This window comes from Glycine soja, chromosome 3, assembly GCF_004193775.1.
Source record: "Glycine soja cultivar W05 chromosome 3, ASM419377v2, whole genome shotgun sequence".
In the NCBI taxonomy this organism is placed as follows: Eukaryota; Viridiplantae; Streptophyta; class Magnoliopsida; order Fabales; family Fabaceae; genus Glycine; species Glycine soja.
This window is the reverse complement of record NC_041004.1, coordinates 33,530,967-33,553,415: the sequence shown is the minus strand read 5'-3', so window position 1 is coordinate 33,553,415 and position 22,449 is coordinate 33,530,967. Positions and strand designations below refer to the sequence as shown.

At 31.9% G+C, this 22,449-nt stretch overlaps 1 protein-coding gene across 4 annotated transcripts; it reads left to right on the top strand.

Moving 5' to 3' along the window:
* Window positions 1-1,719: 1,719 nt before the first annotated feature.
* On the top strand, window positions 1,720-22,053 carry LOC114406514 (cellulose synthase-like protein E2). 4 transcript variants are annotated; one of them, XM_028369230.1, is made up of 10 exons: window positions 1,720-2,243; window positions 2,971-3,298; window positions 3,848-3,913; window positions 3,997-4,161; window positions 4,314-4,388; window positions 4,493-4,644; window positions 14,701-15,057; window positions 15,181-15,318; window positions 16,306-16,392; window positions 21,880-22,053. In XM_028369230.1, exons 1-7 carry the CDS (start codon window positions 1,975-1,977, stop codon window positions 14,717-14,719), a joined length of 1,074 nt encoding a protein of 357 aa, XP_028225031.1. In that variant the 5' UTR covers window positions 1,720-1,974; the 3' UTR covers window positions 14,720-15,057; window positions 15,181-15,318; window positions 16,306-16,392; window positions 21,880-22,053. The 4 variants fall into 4 exon arrangements, with proteins under 4 accessions (XP_028225031.1, XP_028225030.1, XP_028225032.1 ...); XM_028369229.1 differs by lacking the exons at window positions 16,306-16,392; window positions 21,880-22,053 and adding an exon at window positions 15,550-16,209; XM_028369228.1 differs by lacking the exons at window positions 14,701-15,057; window positions 15,181-15,318; window positions 16,306-16,392; window positions 21,880-22,053 and having other exon boundaries at window positions 1,722-2,243; window positions 4,493-5,155.
* The last annotated feature ends 396 nt before the right edge of the window (window positions 22,054-22,449 follow it).

Here is a 22,449-nt window from a genome sequence, read left to right as displayed (position 1 = left end):
TATTAGCAGTTAGTTACTAGTTAGAGAGTATGGAAAGACGGGTATCGCTTAAATAGGAGGTTGAGTAGGGAGTGGGATTTAGCTTTGTTAGAAAAGGGTGTAGTGGCTTGGTTGTAAATAGGCATACCTCAAAATTGACCTTTGGTGCTAATCTATTCTCATATAAAAATCTCATTGACCTTTAGAGTTTAATCCTATTGGGAATTTACTATTTTTCTGTACTGATTATTCCTTTCAATTGCGGTGAGCTCGAGATGGATGTGTGATTGCATTATGAGTTATGACTTTTTGATCTTAGATTCTTGTTGCTTTGACAGGTGAAAAAGGGAAGTTTGATGAGTTGCTTGAGGATAAGGGTGTTAATATATTGATTGATCCAAAGGCCCATATGAATGTCATTGGAACTAAAATGGATTTTGTAGATGACAAACTAAGGTAAATTTTTTCTTTAACACCTTTTCTCCATGTTAAACTTTTATTTTTCTTTTGTTTTGCTATTCTTTTTTATTGTATTGTGTTTCGGGAATGGGATGACAAATCTGTCTATAAGCAGCAATCCTATATTGGTTTGGATTTGGGATGCACATATTGATTTGGCACTAGTAATCCTATATTGTATTAATTTGCACTCTTTAATCTTTATGGTATGTGCCAATTCCAGGTAGAGCTAGCCTTACTTGGTTGGTAGTTTTAACTTGACTAAATCATTCTTAACATTCTGTTTTAGGATCCAGACACAAGTCATTTGTTTATCTACATTACTAATCAAGATCCATATTCACTTTCTGTGATCTTGAGGATTAATGCTATTAACATGTTTATATTTTTTTCCAACTGTTTTTATTATTGGTTGAAATTGAATTTTACTGCATTGATAATAAGAGTACTACTAAATAAAAAAATAAGGTTCACTTATTGAAAAATTAATTATTATATGTATTTGAATGGCATTATCTCAAGTACGCATGTCCTGGTCATCTTGACGGAACTAATATCACCATCAGCTGCACAACAAATATTATTTTCCATTAAAAAAACTGTTGTAGTTAATAACATTTTTTTATGGAATAAAGCTGTATTATAACTAATTTGTTTGATAATTTCTTAAAAAAATATTAATTTTATTTGATATTAGTTATCTCATATAATGAAAATATAATAGTTATAAAAAATGTGTAAAATAAATTTATAGATTAATTTTAATGATAATTAAAGTACACGTATTTAAAAATTTTAATTTTTAGACATGCCAAAAATTTATAGATTAATTTTAATGTATATCAATAGTAATTTTTAACCAAATTAAGAAATTAATATTTGATGATAAAAAGAAATAAAACTTGCATATCTTTAATTTACAGTCACACACTACATTCGTATGTATAAAATATTTTTTTTAAAGAAAAAATAGATTTTTTAATGTAATCATAATTTTTTAGAGTTATCTTATGAGATATATAAGTATATTTGGCAGGTGTTTGATAGAGAACTTATTAAAATAGTTACTTTAATATTTGTTTATAATTTATTTTCAATTTAATTAAGTTTAAATAAACTTTCTAGGATAAGTGAAAAATAGTTCGTAACTTATAAGCTTAATTTCAATCAATTCAATATCAATATAAAATTAAATGGGGTTAGGTGGGGAATGGATTTAAATATTCTTAATGGAACTCTTATTAAACAATAATGATGGTATTATATTCTATTACCAGCAGGTAGCAGGTGTATCATTGGCTTTCCTTGCCTTATTATATTCTATTATAATGGAACTCTTATTATATTCTATTACCACCAAATTATGCAGCAATATCCTTTTAAAAAAAGGCACGCTAACTCAATGGAAAATAAGTCAATTAAATACAAACTTTCAAATGCCAATAATGCCTTAGTATTGGCTACAAATACCAATGCAACTAATAGCAAAAAAACCAAATTGTGTAGAACAAGACACACATAATTAGCATAGTTATTATGGGGAGGGTTGAGTACTCCCCATTGTTTGAGACAAGAAGGTGCAGAGGAAGGTTCATCTACAGGTCCTTTGCTATCTCATTATTTGTGACCATATGCTTTATATGGCATTACAGATTTAGCCACATAACAAAGGGTGAAGATGGAAACTGGGCATGGCTTGGTATGCTTGCTTCAAAGCTGTGTTTTGGCTTTTACTGGGTCCTTACTCAAGCCCTTAGATGGAACCTTGTGTTCAGACAACCCTTCAAAGACAGACTCTCTCAAAGGTACTGCTACCTACTTACTGTATATTTTTATTTCCTATCACTTTTTTCCCCCACATTTTTTCTTTAAATATTTCTGGCTATTATGAGGGGTGAGATTCTATGTTGGTCACTAAATACTCTAGACTCACTCTTTATTAGTAACATCAACATGAGATTTATCTTATGATAAAAGAAGCCAAGATGTATGAACTAACAAAGCTTGATTAATTAGTACAAATAGCCAAATCCTTAAGTTACACTTATTTATGAAGAAAGTTTTGTTGGAAGATGTTATAAAAAACTATTAAAACAAAATTGTTTTTAGTTCCTAAAATTCTTGCTTTTAGTCCTTATATTTCATCATTTAACCTTTTGGTTATTAAACTTTTAAAAATAAAGTACTTTTAGTCCCTTAGGACATATATTATTAACAACATTTCTTATGTAGCGTGTGTCTTAAGTATTAGAAATACTGATTTTTAAAAGTTTAGAGATCAAAATGTTGAATGATAAAATATAAGAATTAAAACAAATTGTTTTCAAAGTACAGGGATTAAAACATATTTATTTTCCATTTTTTTGACACATTTCTTGTTATAAACCATATATTATGCTTGTATTATATTAGTCTTATTTTCTATTTTAGCTTTCATGCCTTGTAACATTTATTAGGGGTAATAGATGGGTATGATCGTATGAAAAAGTTCCAAAGTGATACATAATTGGAAAAAAATGTGTTTCTGAACAGATATGAGAAAAAGTTGCCAAGAGTGGACATATTTGTGTGCACAGCAGATCCAGATATTGAGCCAGCAATGATGGTGATTAACACAGTGCTATCTGTTATGGCTTATGATTATCCAACTGAAAAATTGAGTGTGTATCTCTCTGGTGATGCTGGATCGCAAATCACGTTCTATGCTCTGCTAAAGGCTTCAAACTTTGCAAAACATTGGGTCCCATTCTGCAAGAGGTTCAAAGTGGAACCCAGGTCACCATCTGCATATTTTAAAAGCATAGTCTCATCAGGTTACCCTACAGACCCAAGTCAAGCCAAAGAACTGGGAGCTATTAAGGTACTAAATTAGTGAATTAATGAACTATTCTATCTAAATTGTCTGGTAGTGTGGCCACTAGTCAATTGATAATATGTGTGTGGTCTTATTTAAATATATACAATTTTTCTTAAAAAAGAAAACATAAATTTTAATATGGTCTCACAAAATTGTTATATGATAATTATATAAAAATTAAACATGCATGAAGGGTGAAAATTCAACATGGATCATTGATCCATTTCTGGTGGCTACAGCCCACATTAATGCTTATATTTTAAAGGGTTCTTAGTTTATAACTTATAAGATTTGACTAGCTTATAAACCTTTAATTAACTTTTAGTTCTGTGAAACATTCTCTAAATGTTCAATTTGTAAGTTAAAACATTCTCTAAATGCTCTTTCTGGACTTGAGAGTAGGGTGCATCATTTTGTTCAATCCATTGTTGTGAAGTGCTTTATAATTACTCAATAATAAATATTTTGACATGCATGCTTCCTATTTTATGCATTTCCTATGATTAGTGTTTAAATATGTAGTTATATTTTCTTTTGTTGCCCATGTTCTAGAATGGGAAGCAAATGGTTGAAGAAGGGGCTTTGACAGCCTTAGCATATGTTGCAGATTCTTCAGAGGTGCTTTATGTAGCCAATATTCTCCATAGTAATGACAATGCTTTTAAGTTTTATACTTAATACATGAAATGCCATGTTAACAGGTGCAATTTCAGAAGTATTATGATGTTGTGATGCCATACTTAAAAGCTATTTTGGCGAACGCAAATGATAAATCTAATCATATGCTTCGAGCCAAAGCAATGGAGTGCATTAGTTTGGTAGGAATGGTTGTTGGAAAGGAGAAGTTCAGGGATGATGCCAAACAGGTGGATTTTAATTTAGTTCAAAGTGTTGTTTCTTGTGTTTCTTTTTAAATTCATATGTATTGCTGGAAGTAGTAATTTTTATATTTTCTGTCCTTTACTCATTGTTTACTTTCAGTGTGCTAATGTATAGTTTTCATTTTTTCCTTTACTAGGTCATGGATGTCTTGATGTCACTGCAACAATCTCAACTGGATGCTGATGATCCAACTGCAAGTTACATGTTACAAGTATGGTCTTTTTACAAGCATCAACTTGGAAATATATATTTATTTTGTCGTTTAGTTAAAATTCTTACAAATCTCAAATTTTCACTTGGATGCCATGCTTTCAGGCATGGGCACGGCTTTGCAAGTGCCTTGGGCAGGATTTTCTCCCATATATGGGTTTTGTGATGCCTCCTTTGCTCCAGTCTGCACAACTGAAGCCCGATGTGACCATTACATCAGCGGATTCTGATACTGAATTTGATGAAGATGATGACAGGTGCCCTTTCAGTTATTGTTACTGAATTTGATGTCATGGTCATAATTGATTGATATCCATGGCATGACATGATTTAATATTCAATTTTTTCTTCATTTCATTTCTTTGGGTTGTCCTTCCTTGTATTTGAGCTTCAATCAACATCTGTCTTTATTTCCAAAAAAAAATATTTTGTCCATTTGAGATAATGCCTCAATTGGGCTTTTCTTTTAACGTGAACATGGGTAGGGAATCCTCATTATTTACGCTTGCATGATGGGATTTAAAGAACAGGTTACCAAAAACAAAACACGCGATTATGTCCTGTCAATTTTTTCTTATGGTTAGTCAATGAATTATAATTGTTACGTCATTAGTTAATGGTATTATTTGAGTGAGCTAGACCCCTTGCTAGTAAGTTCTTGTTAACTAGTGTTTGAAGACTATTGGTGATTTGGTAGTTTAATTTATTATGTGAAGATGCTGGATTTTTAGGTTAATAAATTTATTCATACAATAGTTTGGTTTGAAAGTTAGATAACGTATGTGGCTATTATTTCCTAGTATAGAATTTTAATTTTTAAATTAGCACTGACTTGAAAAGTTGAAATATCAGGAAGAATGCACAATATATAATTATATATATATAGTAGTTAAATACTAATACAATTTAAGATAGCAATTAGCTCTATTAAGTTAAATTAGCACGTAGTTTGTGATTTTTCTATTACTGGCTCAAATATGTGTATTTTTACATTTAGTAAACCACAATCATGCACTTTAACATCACATCAATATTTGAAGGGAAAATTATAAATTTCGCAAAAATAAAAAAAAATTCATTATTCTACATCGGTTGAGTGATAAACGATGTAGAAACCCTTCAAATTCTACATCGATTGACTTATAACCGATGTAGAAACCTTGTCATTCCTACCCATTCTATATCGGTTCAGTAGTAAACGATGTAGAAATCCTTCAAATTCTACATCGATTGACTTATAACCGATGTAGAAACCTTGCCATTATTACCCATTCTACATCGGTTGACTGATAACCGATGTAGAAATCCTATCATTCAACATCGGTTTCAACCTTAGAATCGATGTAGAAAGCTCACATTTTACATCGGTTGAGCTACACAACCGATGTAGAAAGGTCGCCCTTCAAAGACGGTCCTCCAACCGATGTCGATATTCAACGACACTGTGTTACCACCACGCATCATAACCGATGTAGAAAGGCCATTAGAACCGATGTAGAAGACCTTTTTTTTACTAGTGGTGAAGCCTGAACTTGCTTTTTATTTTATATTTGAGACCAGAAAGAGTATTAATTATTGAACTGAATGAGTTTAACTCAGTTAACAACACTCGTGCAAAATTCACTCCTATGAAGTGAGAATGAATTTTAAGTATGACTAAGTCTCAAACCGAGAACTATATTAATTATTTAGATATATCCATGTCTTTTTTTAACGTGGATACATCCATATCATTATAAAAAATAAAAAATATTTAAACAGAATCCGTATTTATATATTTATTATTATAAGATTCTCATGTTTGGTCTTACATTTTAATACTATTAGTCTATTATATTTAATATATTAAAAATTATTTTCATCACCTTCTTATTTATTTCTCCATATTTGAAATAAAAAATAAAATGTGATCAATGGTTAAAAAAAAAAATTTAATGCTAATTAGTATTTAACGCATATAATAATTAAAAGGAAAAGAAACGTTTATTCATTAAAAACATAATGATAATGTGATATTACATTCAATATTTTTTACCTGATACTTTTGATTCTCTAAATTTTGTAAATTTGATTTTAGTCTTTTAAAAAAATTTAGTCCTATTTTGATCTTTTCAATTTGAAAATTATTCACTTTTGATATCAAATTATTATAATTATCATTTAGGTTATGATTGATAAAACTAAATGAAAAGTTAGTTAAAAATTAAAAATTGAAAGTTGGTAGTTGAAAGCAATTAAACTAACAACTTATTAATAGTGGTGAAGAGATTCTAGGTGAGAAATAATCAATTATTTTCATGGTGAAGATAAAGTATAACTAACTGTTTCAATTTTTTCACAACACCATGGTTAAAATCTAAAATGACAAAAATGGATATATCTATATGATATTTTTATATAAAATCCAATTTTTTATGAAAAAAAAAATATTTTGAGCTGTTATGATTTTACTTTTTAAATTAATTTTAAACTCTTGTAATTTTTTATTTATAGATAAAAAAAATTCATTAATTTTTAGTTTCAAATATTTCATATTAAATATTCAATTAGTAATCTTATTACTATATCTTAAAATATTTTTAATCAAGTTTAAAATAAAGTAAAAGAAAACTTGTAACTAAACAGAAATTATACTTATATTATTTTAATTAGCCTAATAGTTAAATGAAATCGTCAAATATAAAATTATTAAAAAAAATAATAGAAAAAAATTAAATCTAACATTTATAAATAGTATAATGAATAAAATAAATAGTGTAATGTAATAAAATGTATAAAAATTAACAGCACAATGGTTAAAATATTAAATTCATGTTCTGTTTAAAAAAGATATAAGAATAAATTGAATAATTTTGTAAAGATATATAAAAAAGAATATAAAATATAAAAAGTTATAAGGTAGAAACTAAAGTTTTAAAAAATATTAAAAATTACCAAAAAAAAAATTATTTACTGAATAGTTAAATAAATTTTTCAATTAATAAAAAACTAAAAACTAATAACTTGTCGATAGTTATAAACAACCAAAAAGTGCACTTTGAGACCTAAATGTGGTGTTTTCCTAAATTAGAAATACGCAAAATGACAAGTTTTTAAGGGTTAAAATTGAATTTACAAATTTTATAAAGAGCGAACAAAATTATAAATAAAAAATTATATATAATAATTCTATATTTTCTTAAAACTTCTTATAATTAAATGTTTTTTTATCGTCAAATAGAAAAAAGTATTGAATGTTTTTTATTCATTTTATTTACTTTTTTATTCCAAACGGCCCAGAGGACCCTATTTACTTTGTGTTCAATAAGACTATATATTAAGAATTTCATGTTGCTTATTACGTTACAACAACTCTTTTAGGCATTTAGTCTGTGTATTAATATTAAAAATATATCTTATATTTTAGTACGTTAAATATGTATTTTTCATTTAATACTTTATTTATTACACAAAATGAAAGTCTATGTATTAATTTAATAATTATATACCTTTAATATTTTCAATGCATTTATATATGTTTCATTTAATGCTTTATTTACAAAACAATAAGAAAATTATTAAAAGGACATCTGACTTTTTTATATAAATAATTTTAAAATAACCTTTACATATAAAGTTTCTCTATCTCTCTAAAGCATCTCTCATATAATAATAAATTTTAATTGATAATAAAATAATCTGTTTAAAATATATTATTATATCTAAGATAAATACGTAGAAAAAAAAAGAAAAAATTATTTTTGATACTTCTAAAATTTTCTATACTTAATATTAGTCTTTCGAACTTTTTTAGTCTTTTTTTTATTAAAATATAATCCACTTTTGATTCTGAAAACGATTATAAACATCATATAATCACAGTATTAAATGTAAAAAAAAAATGCACTTTGAGAATCAAAACTTGAGTTTTTCTAAATCAGAGGAACAGAAAAGGAAAATAAATTTTTGAAGGACGAAAACCGAATTTAGAAAATTTTAAAGAGATTAGAAAAACATACTTTATTTATAAGAAAAACATATATAATAATTTTTAAATTCTCTTATAATTTCTTTATTTTTAAAAATGTTTTTATTTGGTAAATACAAAAAATATGAAATTTTTTCTTATTCATTTTTATTAGATGTTTTTTTATTCATTTTATTCGGCTTGAATTTCTTTTATCTGGAGGAATTAAACATGATACTAAAAGATTTACTACATACACATATTCTGTTCAATCAACTCACTTAGACCCTATTGTTTAGTTTGAATAGAATAAAATTATTCAGGATATCACATTAAGTGTTGCGTTACAGCTTCTCTTTCGTCATTAAGTGTATATATTTAATGGTCAAATTTTTTACTACATTAAATATTTTTTTCATTTAATATCTTATTTATTACACAAATTAAAAGACTGCATTTAATAGTCACATATTTTTAATATGGATCTCACTAGTATGTTAAGGACATTTTTAAGAAATTAAAAAAAATATTTATTGTAAAAGTTATAAGAGAGTGTAAAACAAGTCATACAAAACACACAATTTAGCGCATTCTAATAAAAATATTTCTTGTTAACTAATGTTCTAAAGAAATACGTTAACATTTGTCTTTTAATATTTTTAATACATTAAATATATGTGTTTTCATTTAAATATGTATTTACAACACAATATGAAAATTGTTGAATATTAAGGTTGTTCCTTTTCAATTTTTTGTTGCATTGTTGTTGTTGTTGCACTTAAAGACTGAGGTGAGTTGAGGGTAAAAACTCACTCTTTCTCACTTAACTTTTATTGATTTCAAAATGATACATATATAGAAGATACAAGAGAGAGAGAGAGAGAAGGACTATTGACAGTGACAATTCATTGCTACCTTCTGAATAAAACTTACCAACTAAGCTACCAAACATAGATAAATACTAAAATATTCAACACTCCCCCTCAAGCGGGAGCATATAAATCATATGCACCAAGCTTGGAACATATAGTCTGAATTTTGGATCCTCTTAAGGACTTAGTCAAAATATCTGCTGGCTGATCATTAGAATCAATGAACTCAGTGACAATCTCCTTGGACAGAAGCTTCTCTCGAATGAAATGACAATCAATCTCTGTGTGCTTAGTCCTTTCATGAAAGACTGAGTTTGAGGCAAAATGAAGAGCAGCCTGATTATCACATACAACTTCATTTGCAACTCTTTACAAAACCTCAATTCTTGCAGAAATTGTTTAATCCACATGAGTTCACAAGTAACCATAGTCATAGATCGATATTCAGCTTTTTGCACTGGACCGAGCGACAACAATTTGTTTCTTGCTTTTTCAAGAAATAAGATTTCCTCCAATGAAGACACAATAGCCTAATGTAGACTTCCTATCCATGGGACAGCCAGCCCAATCAGCATCACAATATCCCGATAGTTACGTATTACCTTTGTCTTCATACAACAACCCTTGTCCAGGACTCTCTTAACATATCTAAGAATATTCATGACAGCATTCCAATTATCCAAATGAAGATTCTCCATAAATTGACTAACCACTCCCATAGCAAAGGAGATATCAGGTCTAGTAATGGTGAGGTAAAAGAGTTTTCCCATAAGCCTCCTATATCTCTTAGGGTCAGCATAAACTTCACTTTGATCTGCCATGAGCTTCAGATTTGGATCCATAGGGCTTTCAATAGGTCTACAATTCTGCATACCTATTTCTTCTAAAATATCAAGAGCATACTTCCTTTGAGAGATCACAACACCATCTCCTGATTGAGCCACTTCAATACCAAGGAAATACTTCAAATATCCCAGATCTTTGGTCTGAAAATGACTGAATAAGTGCTCTTTTAGTTGGGCGATCATTCCCTGTAATCACTATGTCATCAACATAAACCATTAGATAAACACATTTTCCAAGAGATGTATGACAGTAAAAAACAAAGTGATCAGCTTCACTTTGTTTTAGTCCAAAAAGTTGAACAACATGACTAAATTTACCAAACCAAGCTCGAGGAGATTGCTTCAACCCATAGAGAGATCGGTGAAGCTTACACACAAGGCCATACTCCCCCTGAGCAACCAACCCAGGAGGTTGCTCCATATAAATATCCTCCTCAAGATCACCGTGGAGAAATGCATTTTTAATATCAAGCTGATGGAGGGGCTAGTGACGGATGGCAGCCATAGCAAGAAACAGACGAACAGTGGTGATTTTGGCTACAGGAGAGAAAGTATCACAGTAATCAAGGCCATATACCTGTGTATAGCCTTTAGCTACCAAGCGAGCCTTAAGCCGATCAACCTTACCATAGGGCCCAACTTTAACAGTATAGACCCATCTACAACCCACAGTTGTCTTGCCAGGAGGAAGAGGAACGAGCTCCCAAGTACCATTATTTTCAAGAGCCTGCATTTCATCAATCATTGCATGTCGCCAGCCATGATGATCAAGTGCCTCATGGATAGTGGAAGGAATAGTAAGGGAAAACAATGAAAAAACAAAGGAACCATATGAAGGAGACAAATGGTGGTAACTTAAGAAATTATAAATAGGATGAGGATTACGAGTAGAGCGAGTACCTTTCTTGATGGAAATGGGCCAATGTGAGTCAGAATGATGAGAAGAAGTGGAAGGAGAGGAAGGATCCATGAGTTGAGGACTGGTTGAAGAAGAATGAGGATCACGAGGAAAGACTTCAGGTACCAGAGATCCAATCTACCTTGTCCTGTGTTGATCTGTAATCAAAGGTGGAGAGGCAACTTCAGGTGAATTTGGTGGGGAAGATGGGACAACACTGACATTTTGGTCTGAGTTACCTAGAGGACAAGGAAGACGAATAGGAAGAACTTCCTGGAGAGACGAAGTATGATCTACGGAGGGTGAGAAGAAGGGTGTGTCTTCAAAAATGGTTACATCTGCAGACATGTAGTATCGTCTCATGGTTGGAGAGTAACACTTGTAACCTTTTTGAAAACGAGAATAACCCAAGAAGACACATTTGATTGACCTAGCAGAAAGTTTGTCTAAACTAGGAGACAAATCATGGACAAAACAGGTACAACCAAACACTTTAGGAGAAACATGAAATAGTGGATCATGAGGAAAGACAATTGAGTGAAGGATTTGATTTTCAAGAGAAGAAGAGGGCATCCTATTAATTAGGAAACAAGCAGTAAGCACCACATCTCCCCAATGATGTGTAGGAACATTAGAATTTAGCATTAGGGAACGTGCAGTTTCAAGAAGATGACGATTCTTCCTTTCTGCTATACCATTTTGTTGTGGTGTGTGAGGACATATGGACTGATGTAGAATACCTTTGGAAGACAAAAAAGAAGAAAGATCACGAGAGAAATACTCTTTAGCATTATCACTTCTGAAAATTTTAATTGTTTTTCCAAATTGATTCTCAATCTCATTGTATAATGATATGAATATAGGCAAAAGTTCGGATCTATCTTTCATTAAATAAACCCAAGTACATCTGAAGAATTCATCAATGAAGGTTACAAAATATCGAAAACCAAAAGATGTAACACGACTTGGTCTCCAAATATCAGAATGAATGGTAGAGAAAGTCAAGTTACATCTTTGTACAGTTTGAGGAAATGATGATCTGACATGTTTTCCTAGTTGACAAGACTCACAATCTAAGATTCGAAGATTCTTAAGACTAGGAACCATCATCTTCAATTTTGATAAACTTGGGTGACCTAGACGATCATGCAAAAGTTTGGGTTTTGAGATTGCAAAACAAGACCCAGGTGGACTAGATTCCAAGTAGTAAAGTCCTCGTGATTCATGTTCTTCTCGAATCAGTCGCCCCATCCCATGTTCCTGAATAACAAAAGAATTAGTAGTAAAGGTTACTGAACAATTTAACGAACAAGTTAACTGACTTAATGAGATTAGATTATAGGGACACTGAGGAATGAATAACACAAAATTTAATTTCAAAGAGGGAGACAATGAAACTTGACCACTTCCTTGAGACGCAACCTTGGAGCCATTAGCTACAGTAACAAGGTGAGGAATTTTTGGAAAGGAAAAGGATGAAAAGGAGGACTTACTACCAGAAATATGATCAGAGGCACCTGATTCGAGTATCCAAGGACTAGGACCTTCAATGGATTGAGAGATACATGCTATTGAAAAATATGGTACAGATGAGGATTGAGCTTGGTTGCTGGGTTTCTCGGATTTAAGCTTCAAATACTCCTGATACTCCTCATCATAGAATCTAGACTCTGCTTTCTCTGATCTAGAGACCTGTGCAACCTTGTTGAGAAACCTATGCAACGAATAACAATTCTCTTGGGTGTGACCCATCCTCTTGCAATAGGTACAACGAGAACGTCCACCCCTTCCACTGCGACTTCCTCTACTGTTGTGGCTGTCTCCTCTACCTCGAGACACAACCATGGCTGACGTCTCCACACCATCAGTAGGATTCTCATCCTTCAATAAATGAGGCACGCGGAGAAGTCTAGTGATGAGGGAATCCATTGATGGAACCTGGTCCCCAGTAAGTACTTGATCACGCACATGATCAAAGTCTGAATGTAAGCTCTTCAGAATGAGGACCATGTAGAACTTGTCAAGTTTCATGTTCACTTCTTCCAATGAATCAACTACAAGGAACTTTCTCAGCTCTTCTACGACAGCCAAAGCCTTACCTACGTGAGCGATCATATCATGGCTGGTTTGCTTGAGGGTTGTAACCTTCATGGTTGCATCAAACAAGCTTTGGATATCATTAGCAAAGATTTCCCGAGCTTTCTTCCAAAAAGAACGACACGATTTAAATGATCGAAGGATCTCCAAAATATCTGGCTCAACTGATTGCCATAACACAGCGCAAAGTTGATAGTCAAACTTCTCCCATTCAGGTTTTTTATCGTCTGGAACAGAATCAGAAGCTTTCTCCAAGTGGTCATGGTGCCCTTGACCAAGAAACCACAACTCCACGGAAGCAGACTACGAAAGGTAATTCTTCCAGTTAAGCTTTGCAATGGTGATGATTGGAGTCCCGGAAAAGAAGAAAACAGGTCCAGAGGAGGCCATTTCAGATCCAAATAGCAAACCCTAACACAAAAAAGGGAGAACACACAAGGGTCGAAGGGAAAAGCTTACCGAAAGCGAGAGGTGAGGCCTGAAACGTGCTCAGGGACTGACGACGAAGCTGACGGGACCAAACGGATCAGCTTTCGACGGCAGCGCGGTGGCGCGTGGGCTTCACATGAAGAAAATCGCACGAGACAAAGGCGGCATGTGGGAGCTCCTTTGGCGGTGCGACTTCCAGGGGTGGGTTGCATTTTTCGAGGCGATCCTAACCCTGGTCTTGCCAGAGAAAACGAATGGAGATGATGGCGGCCGACGGCGGACAGAACCCGCTCTGATGCCAACTTGAAGACTGAGGTGAGTTGAGGGTAAAAACTCACTATTCGCACTTAACTTTTATTGATTTCAAAATGATACATATATACAAGATACAAGAGAAAGAGAAGGACTATTGACAGTGACAATTCACTGCTGCCTTTTGAATAAAGCTTACCAACTAAGCTACCAAACATAGATAAATACTAAAATATTCAATAGTTGCAATGAAGGGTAGTGGGGGGAAGAGAAAGGCTTCCTTGGAGGCTTCGAGTGGTGGTGTTGGTGATGGTGGTGCTTCTATTCCTTCTGATGGTGTTGATTTGTGTGGTGGAGATGGTGGGGGTATCAAAGTTAAAAAATTTGAGGGGAACAAGGGTACCCAGTTGTGGAAAAGTTAAGAAGAGGAACATGTGGAGGGTGATAAAGTAGTAGAAGAAGATGATGGCATTGAGGAAGAGCAAGATGAAGAAGAAAATGTTGCTGGCGATGGTGTTGTTGTTGGGGCTCAAGGAGGACAACAAGGTGTTGTTCTTGGTGAAAATTTCTTTGAAGTTGAAGCTATACCTTATAAGAGGGTGCGCAAGGTAAAAATTTCTCTTCCTCCCCCATAGACTTTTTGTTGCTTCTTTTCTTATTCTTTGGTGATTGAGGGTTATGTTTTTTCCTTGTTGTGTTATGTTTGTGTTTTTTAATCATGTTATCTGAAATGAGGAATTGTTTTAGTAATGTTTTTAGTCTAGTTTTATTTCTAATGAGGATTTTCTTAGTTTTTGTTTTGCTCTTACGGGCTACCCAATTTTTGATTGATGTTGTGTGATTCATGTAATTAACCTCTGATAGTGGGATAGTACTTTGTTGTTTCTCATGTTCTTCTTCTTTGGCCAGACGTGTTTTTTGTTTTTTGGGTTCTCCTTTATGACAATGTGGATTTAAATTGTTGCAAATGACAGGGTCAAGTGCAATACTTAATCAAATGGTGAGTTAACCCCTTTTTCTCATTTGTATTTTGTTCTTATTTTCTGGACTGGGTTCTGATGAAAGATAAGGATGTGACAAATGATGTTGTAAAAAATAACGAGAGATTCAAAGAAAATGGGTGCAAATGGGTTGAAAGAGGATGTGGATGTATGGATATCATTACTCAAACAGAAAAGGGCCTAATGTGAAATTTTTTATAAAGATGTATCTTTTCTTACTAGTTTTTTTGCATATCACCAAATGAATGGGTGGCCTGGGACAACCAACACTTGGGAACCTCCAGAAAATCTTGAGTCTATTCCTGATATTGTTGAAGCTTTTGAGGAGAGGTATTTCTTCCTTAACATTTTTAAATTTTTCTTTGGACTCTGTTAAATTATGAGTTTAAGGATGTGAAAAGGCATATATTCTGATTATATTTGGTATATTTGTGTTCTATTTTGTTGTGATAGCAAATAGGTTTCTTATAAGCAAGAGGTAAAAAGATTGTAATTATCCTCTTAGCAAAGAATGCCAGCTACACTTTTTCCAACCAATAACAAACATTGATTGAATGAGTGTCAGAGAAAGTGTTGTGATTGTTGTTCAAGGTAAGCTTTGATCATTCTTATTGTACCTTCCCATTCTCAATTGAAGGCATTTTTTTGTTACTAAATGTGATAATGTGCTAGTTGTTGATTGGTTGTTGTTGGTTGTTCGAACCTTTTGATGCTTCTTTGTTGTTAATTGGGTCCTATTTGGTTGTTGGGAATTGGGATTTTATTTGTTAATTATTTTTATTTCTTGTGTGATGTTGAGTTGCTAAATTTTCATAATGTTAGGAAATGGAACTAGATCAAATTCAGGTGATGCCAATCTAGCTGCCTCCTCTATTGCCAGGACCTAGAAGTAAAAATGCACCAGGAAATAAGACAAATATTAGTTGGAAACACGATCAATAGGTTTTGGGCAATGGTAAAAAAATTAAATGTAACTATTGCTCTAAGACTTTGTATGGGGAATTTTTAGATTCAAGCATCACCTTTGTAAAGCATTTGAAGGTTCATCAAGTTACTATATATAAAGAAGGGAAGAAGGATCACCATTTACATTTATGGTAGAACAATGTTTTTTAGCTTGTTGAAGATGTTCACAAAAGAAGAGACCTTATTAGGCCTAGTATGACTAGATTTTCCACATTTTATTTGACTTTAACTTCTCTTCATGAATTGAAAGCATCAATAATGAGCATGTTTAGCTCATAAGAGTGAAAAACACACAAGTTTAGAACTTCACGGAAGGGAGGGGAGAAAAGTAGATTGAAAATGTGGTTTTAGATAGTCAGTTTTGGAAGAATATAACTATATGCCTCAAAGTTGCTTCTCCTCTTATGGTGATCCTTCGATAGGTGGATTCAGATGTAAAATTCGTCATGGGTTTCATATATGAGGAGATGGATTGTGCAAAAGAGAAAATTAAATACTATATAACTTTAATAACATTTAGAAAAGGTAAAAATTTTAAACTTTCTCTCATATAACAGTTAATTATTTATTTGTATAGCTATTTCTAATATAGCATATTTGATATTTGTGTAGCTATGGACCTATTTGGAAAATTATAGATAAGGATGGGATCATTAACTTCACGGGCCTTTGCATGTCGCTCCATATTATCCAAACTTTGTAAGATATTGAACTTATTCATTACTAGAATTATTACTTTCTAAGTCGGTTAAATCGTCCTTTTTATGACGGTTTTGAACCGTCGTAAAAACAAGTGTCGTAAAAAGCAAAAAAAAAACTACAACGATTTTGATGATTGTCTTTGTTTGTTATACTTTTTATGACCGTTATCCATATAACCGTCTTAGAAAGTTCTTCAAATCTAAGACGGTTGTTACAGAAACCATCTTAAAAAGTCTTCTTCATAATGGACTTTCTACGACGGTTATTCAATAACCGTCTTAAAATGTATTGACAATCTAAGACGGTTAAAGAATAACCGATGTAGTATGTCAAATATACTAAGACGGTTATTCAAATAACCGTCTTAGTATGTGTTCAAAATTATTTTTTTGTTATTTGTATTTTTTTGGTTGGTCTCCACGTAAACAACAATGAAGCTCATTCTAGAATTAACCAAACTACATTGAAAGTAAAATAAATAGAACAAGGCTAATTCTAGGCTAATTATCAAAGAACAAACAAGATGAGCATTCAATACAATACATGATTTTAAAATCCATTAATACAAGTCTATTAAATTTATACATGAAATCTAAAATCAGTAGAACCTATAATTCCAGACCAATTGTCAAAAAAAAATTATATTCACCAGGAAAAAAGTAGAGACATTTCAAGTCCATTAATACAAAATGTACATTTATGTAAAAAGGTGTAAGATAAAAATAATAGTGAAAACAAGTGTGATATAACAAAAAATAATAATAAAAAAGGGATATGGAAAACATCTTAAAATTTGAAGTATAAATTATAATGTAACTGCAATATTGATACTCAGATACACATATATGATATTTCATATTTCAATATTCTTATGCCTTTTATGTGTTATTAAAACTGATATATGGTTAGAAACAATACTCTTAATTTCTCCTCATTATTTTTATTTATTTTATTTTATTCATTCACATGCCACAATTTAACTAGCAAGATAAAGAAAGAGAAAAGAAAATGGTGTTTTTGGTAATTTAGTTTTGATATATATTTACTAATTGTTTTTGACATTTGATTACCTCCTATAGACTTTCAAACAAAATTATCAATATAACATTCGTGAGTTCACATTAACCATAAAATATATTCTACTAATTGTTTTTGTATCACAATACTTTTTAAAATAAAAGTGTCATTTTGAACCAACCAAAGTTAAAGAAGAGTAATATCATTATGTGTTTTTTTTTTTACTTAAGTGGTCTTTATTTAGTGAATTGTATGAAGATTCAAATATACAACTAAGGGATATCCTTAGTAACAAATATATATATATATATATATATATATATATATATATATATATATATATATATATATATATATATTAAAAACACTCTTATTTAAATATAATACTCTCACTTACTGATTAAAATTCAAATTAATTTACAATATAAAAATAGATTTATAATACAGGCCATGTTATATTTTCATCAAGCAACAATGTACTCATTTCTTAAAACATAAATCATATAAACAAAATAACTAATTATATATATTCAGAAAAAAAAGATAAACTATATCATTTAATTTGTTCGTATTTGCATATATTTATAAAAGTGAAGCTTGAAACATGTAAGCAATATACAGGTTACAAAGGCTATTTAATAGGTTTAAAACAGAGATTGAAATAGCAGCATACCAAGCATCACAAGCAAATCTCATTAAGAGATCCTTCCAGACCCAATGCAATGAGGCCTAATCCAAAACGGGCTTCTTCCAAGTTTCATCCCCTTGTTCTGCAAAAAATCCAGTTCTAATATTTTCTCGTTAATCAAGTCTCATTTGAAATAAATCTAGTTCTAATGTTTCACAATAAAAGCAAAAATACAATGACATTTTCGAAAACATAAAACCTAATAATTAATTTAATTATTTCAAATCAGAATATATAATTATTCAAATTACCTTAATTACTATATTTAAAATAATCTTAATTACCTTAATTAAAACATATACTAATAATGACTATAATTATTTCAAATTAGAAAATATACTTATTCTAATTACCTTAATTACTATATTTAAAATAATCTTAATTACCTTAATTAAAACATATACTAATAATGACTTTAATTATTTCAAATTAGAAAATATACTTATTCTAATTACCTTAATTATTATATTTAAAATAATCTTAATTACCTTAATTAAAACATATACTAATAATGACTTTAATTATTTCAAATTAAAAAATATACTTATTCTAATTACCTTAATTACTTATTCATTCTGCTACCTGTATGTTTTTCCCATTCATTAAGTGTCTTCTTTCTTGTACCACAAGAGCCACACTTGCACATGACTCTGCAAGAAAAGGCAATCACAATCTGTATGTTTTTTCCTCTATTGATCTGTCTCAAAAAAATATCACATAATAAGACTCTAAATAAAATTAAATTCTGTAAAATACAAGAAAAAGGACGCAACAAACAATTACTACATACTCGATATTTGACTTGTATGTTTATGATGCTGGTAATTTACCATTGAATTTTCCCCTGCAATCTGGACAATAGTAATCTGTATTTTCCAGATCCTGTAACCACGAGTCAAACATTTTTCTTAAGCCACTCAATTAAAGAGAGAAATTTAAAATAAAAAAATAGTACCATCACACAGTAATTTAAAATAAAACACTAACATTACATCGTAGGAAAATCAAACAATAAACTCACCCACAGAGTATAATAGGCATGGATTTGAGCCTATTTTCTCTCTGATACAATTCCACATATTGCAATATTTGGTAAACCTACAAGAAGACAAAAAATAAGTCTAGTTTAATTAAGATTGCAAGCAAGTTGGCTAGAAGCCTATAACAATCATCAATAAATCAGACAAAAAAGATTAAATTGTTGGGGATTCACATACCTCATTCAATCTCACTATGCACATACTTGAATCATGAGGAAATAACAAGTGGCTGTTCACAATCAGAAACTCTTGGGGAACACTGCCTTTTGGGTTTTGTACAAAGGGGGTAACTGACTGAACATGTAACAACTGAGCAACACGATTACCACAATCGTTAAAAAGCAACTCTTTATAATCCATAACTCTTAGACATTCTTTACGTATGGCAGTCAGCAGACTTGCATAATAAATGAGTTTATGAGCCAATGCCTACCAAAGAAAAATGTTTTTGTTTTTCACAAGAGACAATGCCTACCAAAGAGAAAGGAGAGAAATTGCTACCTGAAGGCACATAATGGAAGATGATTCGGAAAGCAAGCAATCAAGAATCCTGTTATTCCTATCCAACCAGAATGATCTGAAGTCACTTTCTCGTAGGCCTTGGTTTTGTTCACAACAACAACACAACAAATTCAGATTTCAGAGTGAAACCCTCCAAATCACACATTTGAGACCACTATAAATTCCATGAACATAAAAAAACCAAGGGAAAAGAACACAACACCTGTGGATCAATCCATTTGTAAATCAGAGCCAGAATGTTGACAGTGGTGAATGAAACACAAGAAGCATCTCTATCCACCTCTACCGCTGATGAAAAACACCCACTCTTGTTAATTCTGCAGAGATCTCCATCACTGCTATAGCCATTGACAACATTATGAGAAGAACCATTTCCTCTTCTCAAATTGAACTTAGCACCCGCAGCCACAATCTGAAATTTATCTCATAAATAAAAATTAGGTTATATAAAAAAAAAAGAAACTCTCTTATCGATGAAGAACACAGTGTCATTGTCGCCGAACGCGAACCACCGCACGCCCGTCTCGTTGCGATCCATGGCACACGGATCGCGGACCACAGCCCGTCGCGGAACGTGTAGGGGAAGGAGGAGGTGTCGTCGGAGATCACCAACGACGGCGAGGAATCGTCGAGGTGACGTTGGGTGGTGTTTTGTCGAGGAATGCGAGGGGGTGGGTGGTGGTGGGGGAGTACCAGAGGTTGATGTAGGGGAGACGGCGGGGCCAGGAGGTGGAGGAGGAGGCGACAGAGAAGAGGAGGTGGCAGCGCGTGGGGGGGGGAGAGGTGGGAGATGAAGGCAGAGTAGATGAGGCCGAGAACTACGAACGCGAGGCATACAAAGGTGGGGTATTTTCACGTCGGGAACTACGAGGTACAAAGCTTATTAGTAGAGAGCATGAGTTCAATAGCTACGGGATGGTGTATGTGCAAATTAAACCTAATTATGACTAAATGCAGTGAAGGCGATTTTGACGGAAACCCATCGTTGTTATTTTGCCAAGAATTACGAAAATGTCAACCACGCACATTCTAAGCCGGTTATTAATGACCGTCTTAGTATGTATGTCGTAGAAAGCAAATTTCCGCAACTTAATTACAAGTTTGCCACCGCTTCACATTCTAAGATGGTCGCAGATAACCGTCTTAGAATGTGCGTCGTAAAATGCTTATTTTCTAGTAGTGATTTTAGTCGAGGGAGATATTGATATATGACTCATAATTTTTCAGTTTTCTTCATGATGACCATACTACAAAAAAGACAATTAGTATTGATTTTATACCAAACGATGTCAACCAGAATGTCGTGACATTTTTGGAAATAAGTTGAAGTTATAAACATTGGTTTTTAAAAAATGGATGTTGAAATTGGTTTTTAACAACAGTTTAATTTATTGTAAAAATCAATGTTGAAAAACAAGTTATTAGCACATCATGTAGAAGTAATTATTGCTCCTTGCCATTCTAACTGTTATAGATTGTAACAGAATGTTATTACATGTTGTGGTAGTTAAGTGTGCTTTCATTGACTGCCTTTAGCAGCTTGCAGGATTAAAATTAAAAGATATGATTCCTAATTTTTATTTATTCAGTCTCTCCCTCTGGCTTTCAGGCCAAGTTTATTTCCTCATATTGTGATGTCATTGATCCTTGATTAAATTCTAGGCCATGGTTTTCACCCTGACTCAATCAATTGCTCATATGAATAACTGGAACAGTTTGAACATAATTGGTTTAGATTTTGGTAAGGCAAACTTCATGGTTTCATGGGCTATGTTGGCTAAGTTTGTAACTTAGTATGTATGTGTGGTTTTATATAACTTCATGTTCACTGTGAATGGCATAGCTGAAGGGCAGTTCATTTCATCAGATTTGGTTAAAGTTTCTTTGTTTGGGTCCTTGAAGAGGTGGGGCTTTATTTGTTTGCCTCTTTGGGTTTGTAGTCATATCATATGATAGATTTCTAAGTTATTTGGTTGACCCTTGGTTAAGCAATCCTTGTCTCGTTTGCCTATTGATGTGAATTATATGAACAACTTCTGAAATTCTTATTCTGGATGTCATGTTATTCTTAACTTGAAATTAGTTTATACATTCATATTTAATTTTAATCATGCTGGGTATCTTCCCACAGTGCTTCTTTCCTCAGAATATATATATGATCGAACATGTTGAGATCCCATTGGATCTCTACTTAACACTGTTTATGATGTGTGGCAGGTAACGTGAATTGCCGCATTGTTTATGTATCCTATATTATGTTAACGATGTACCTGATTATATGCTAATAACATGGAACACACATATCTTCATTTGCTTCTAAGTTCTATCACGTGGACACATGATTAGATATTTATTGTTTGAGATTGCCCTTTGCCTTATGGTTCTCAATAATCATTTTTTTCTTTTGTACAATAGGGTATACAATTTTGGATATATTTAATATTTCACAGACCTAGGACTTCTTTTACCATCCCCCAATTAAAAAACATGGGCACCACAATTAAACCAGGAATAACAATCACTATGATTTTTTATGTTGACACTTTACTACTATTATTTGTTAAAGATGCTTTTACTTGATTACCGCTATTTTTTTATGATGTGATTATTCCTCGTTAATTATTTGTTTAGGACATTATATTTTAATCCTAACTTGAATACTGTATTAATAAAAATGATCATATTTTTTTAAAAAAATAATTTACATATTTTGATATTATTATCCAAGAGTATAATCATTATTATCCATGGGAGATTTACATCAATGAGTCATGAGCAACCACATAA

Coding starts and splice junctions, on each gene's coding strand:
- LOC114406514 (XM_028369228.1), top strand. CDS start 1,975: ATGGGGAGGGTTGAGTACTCCCCATTGTTTGAGACAAGAAGGTGCAGA. Junction 3,914..3,996: donor ATGTTGCAGATTCTTCAGAG/GTGCTTTATGTA, acceptor CCATGTTAACAG/GTGCAATTTCAGAAGTATTA. Junction 4,389..4,492: donor CTGCAAGTTACATGTTACAA/GTATGGTCTTTT, acceptor CCATGCTTTCAG/GCATGGGCACGGCTTTGCAA.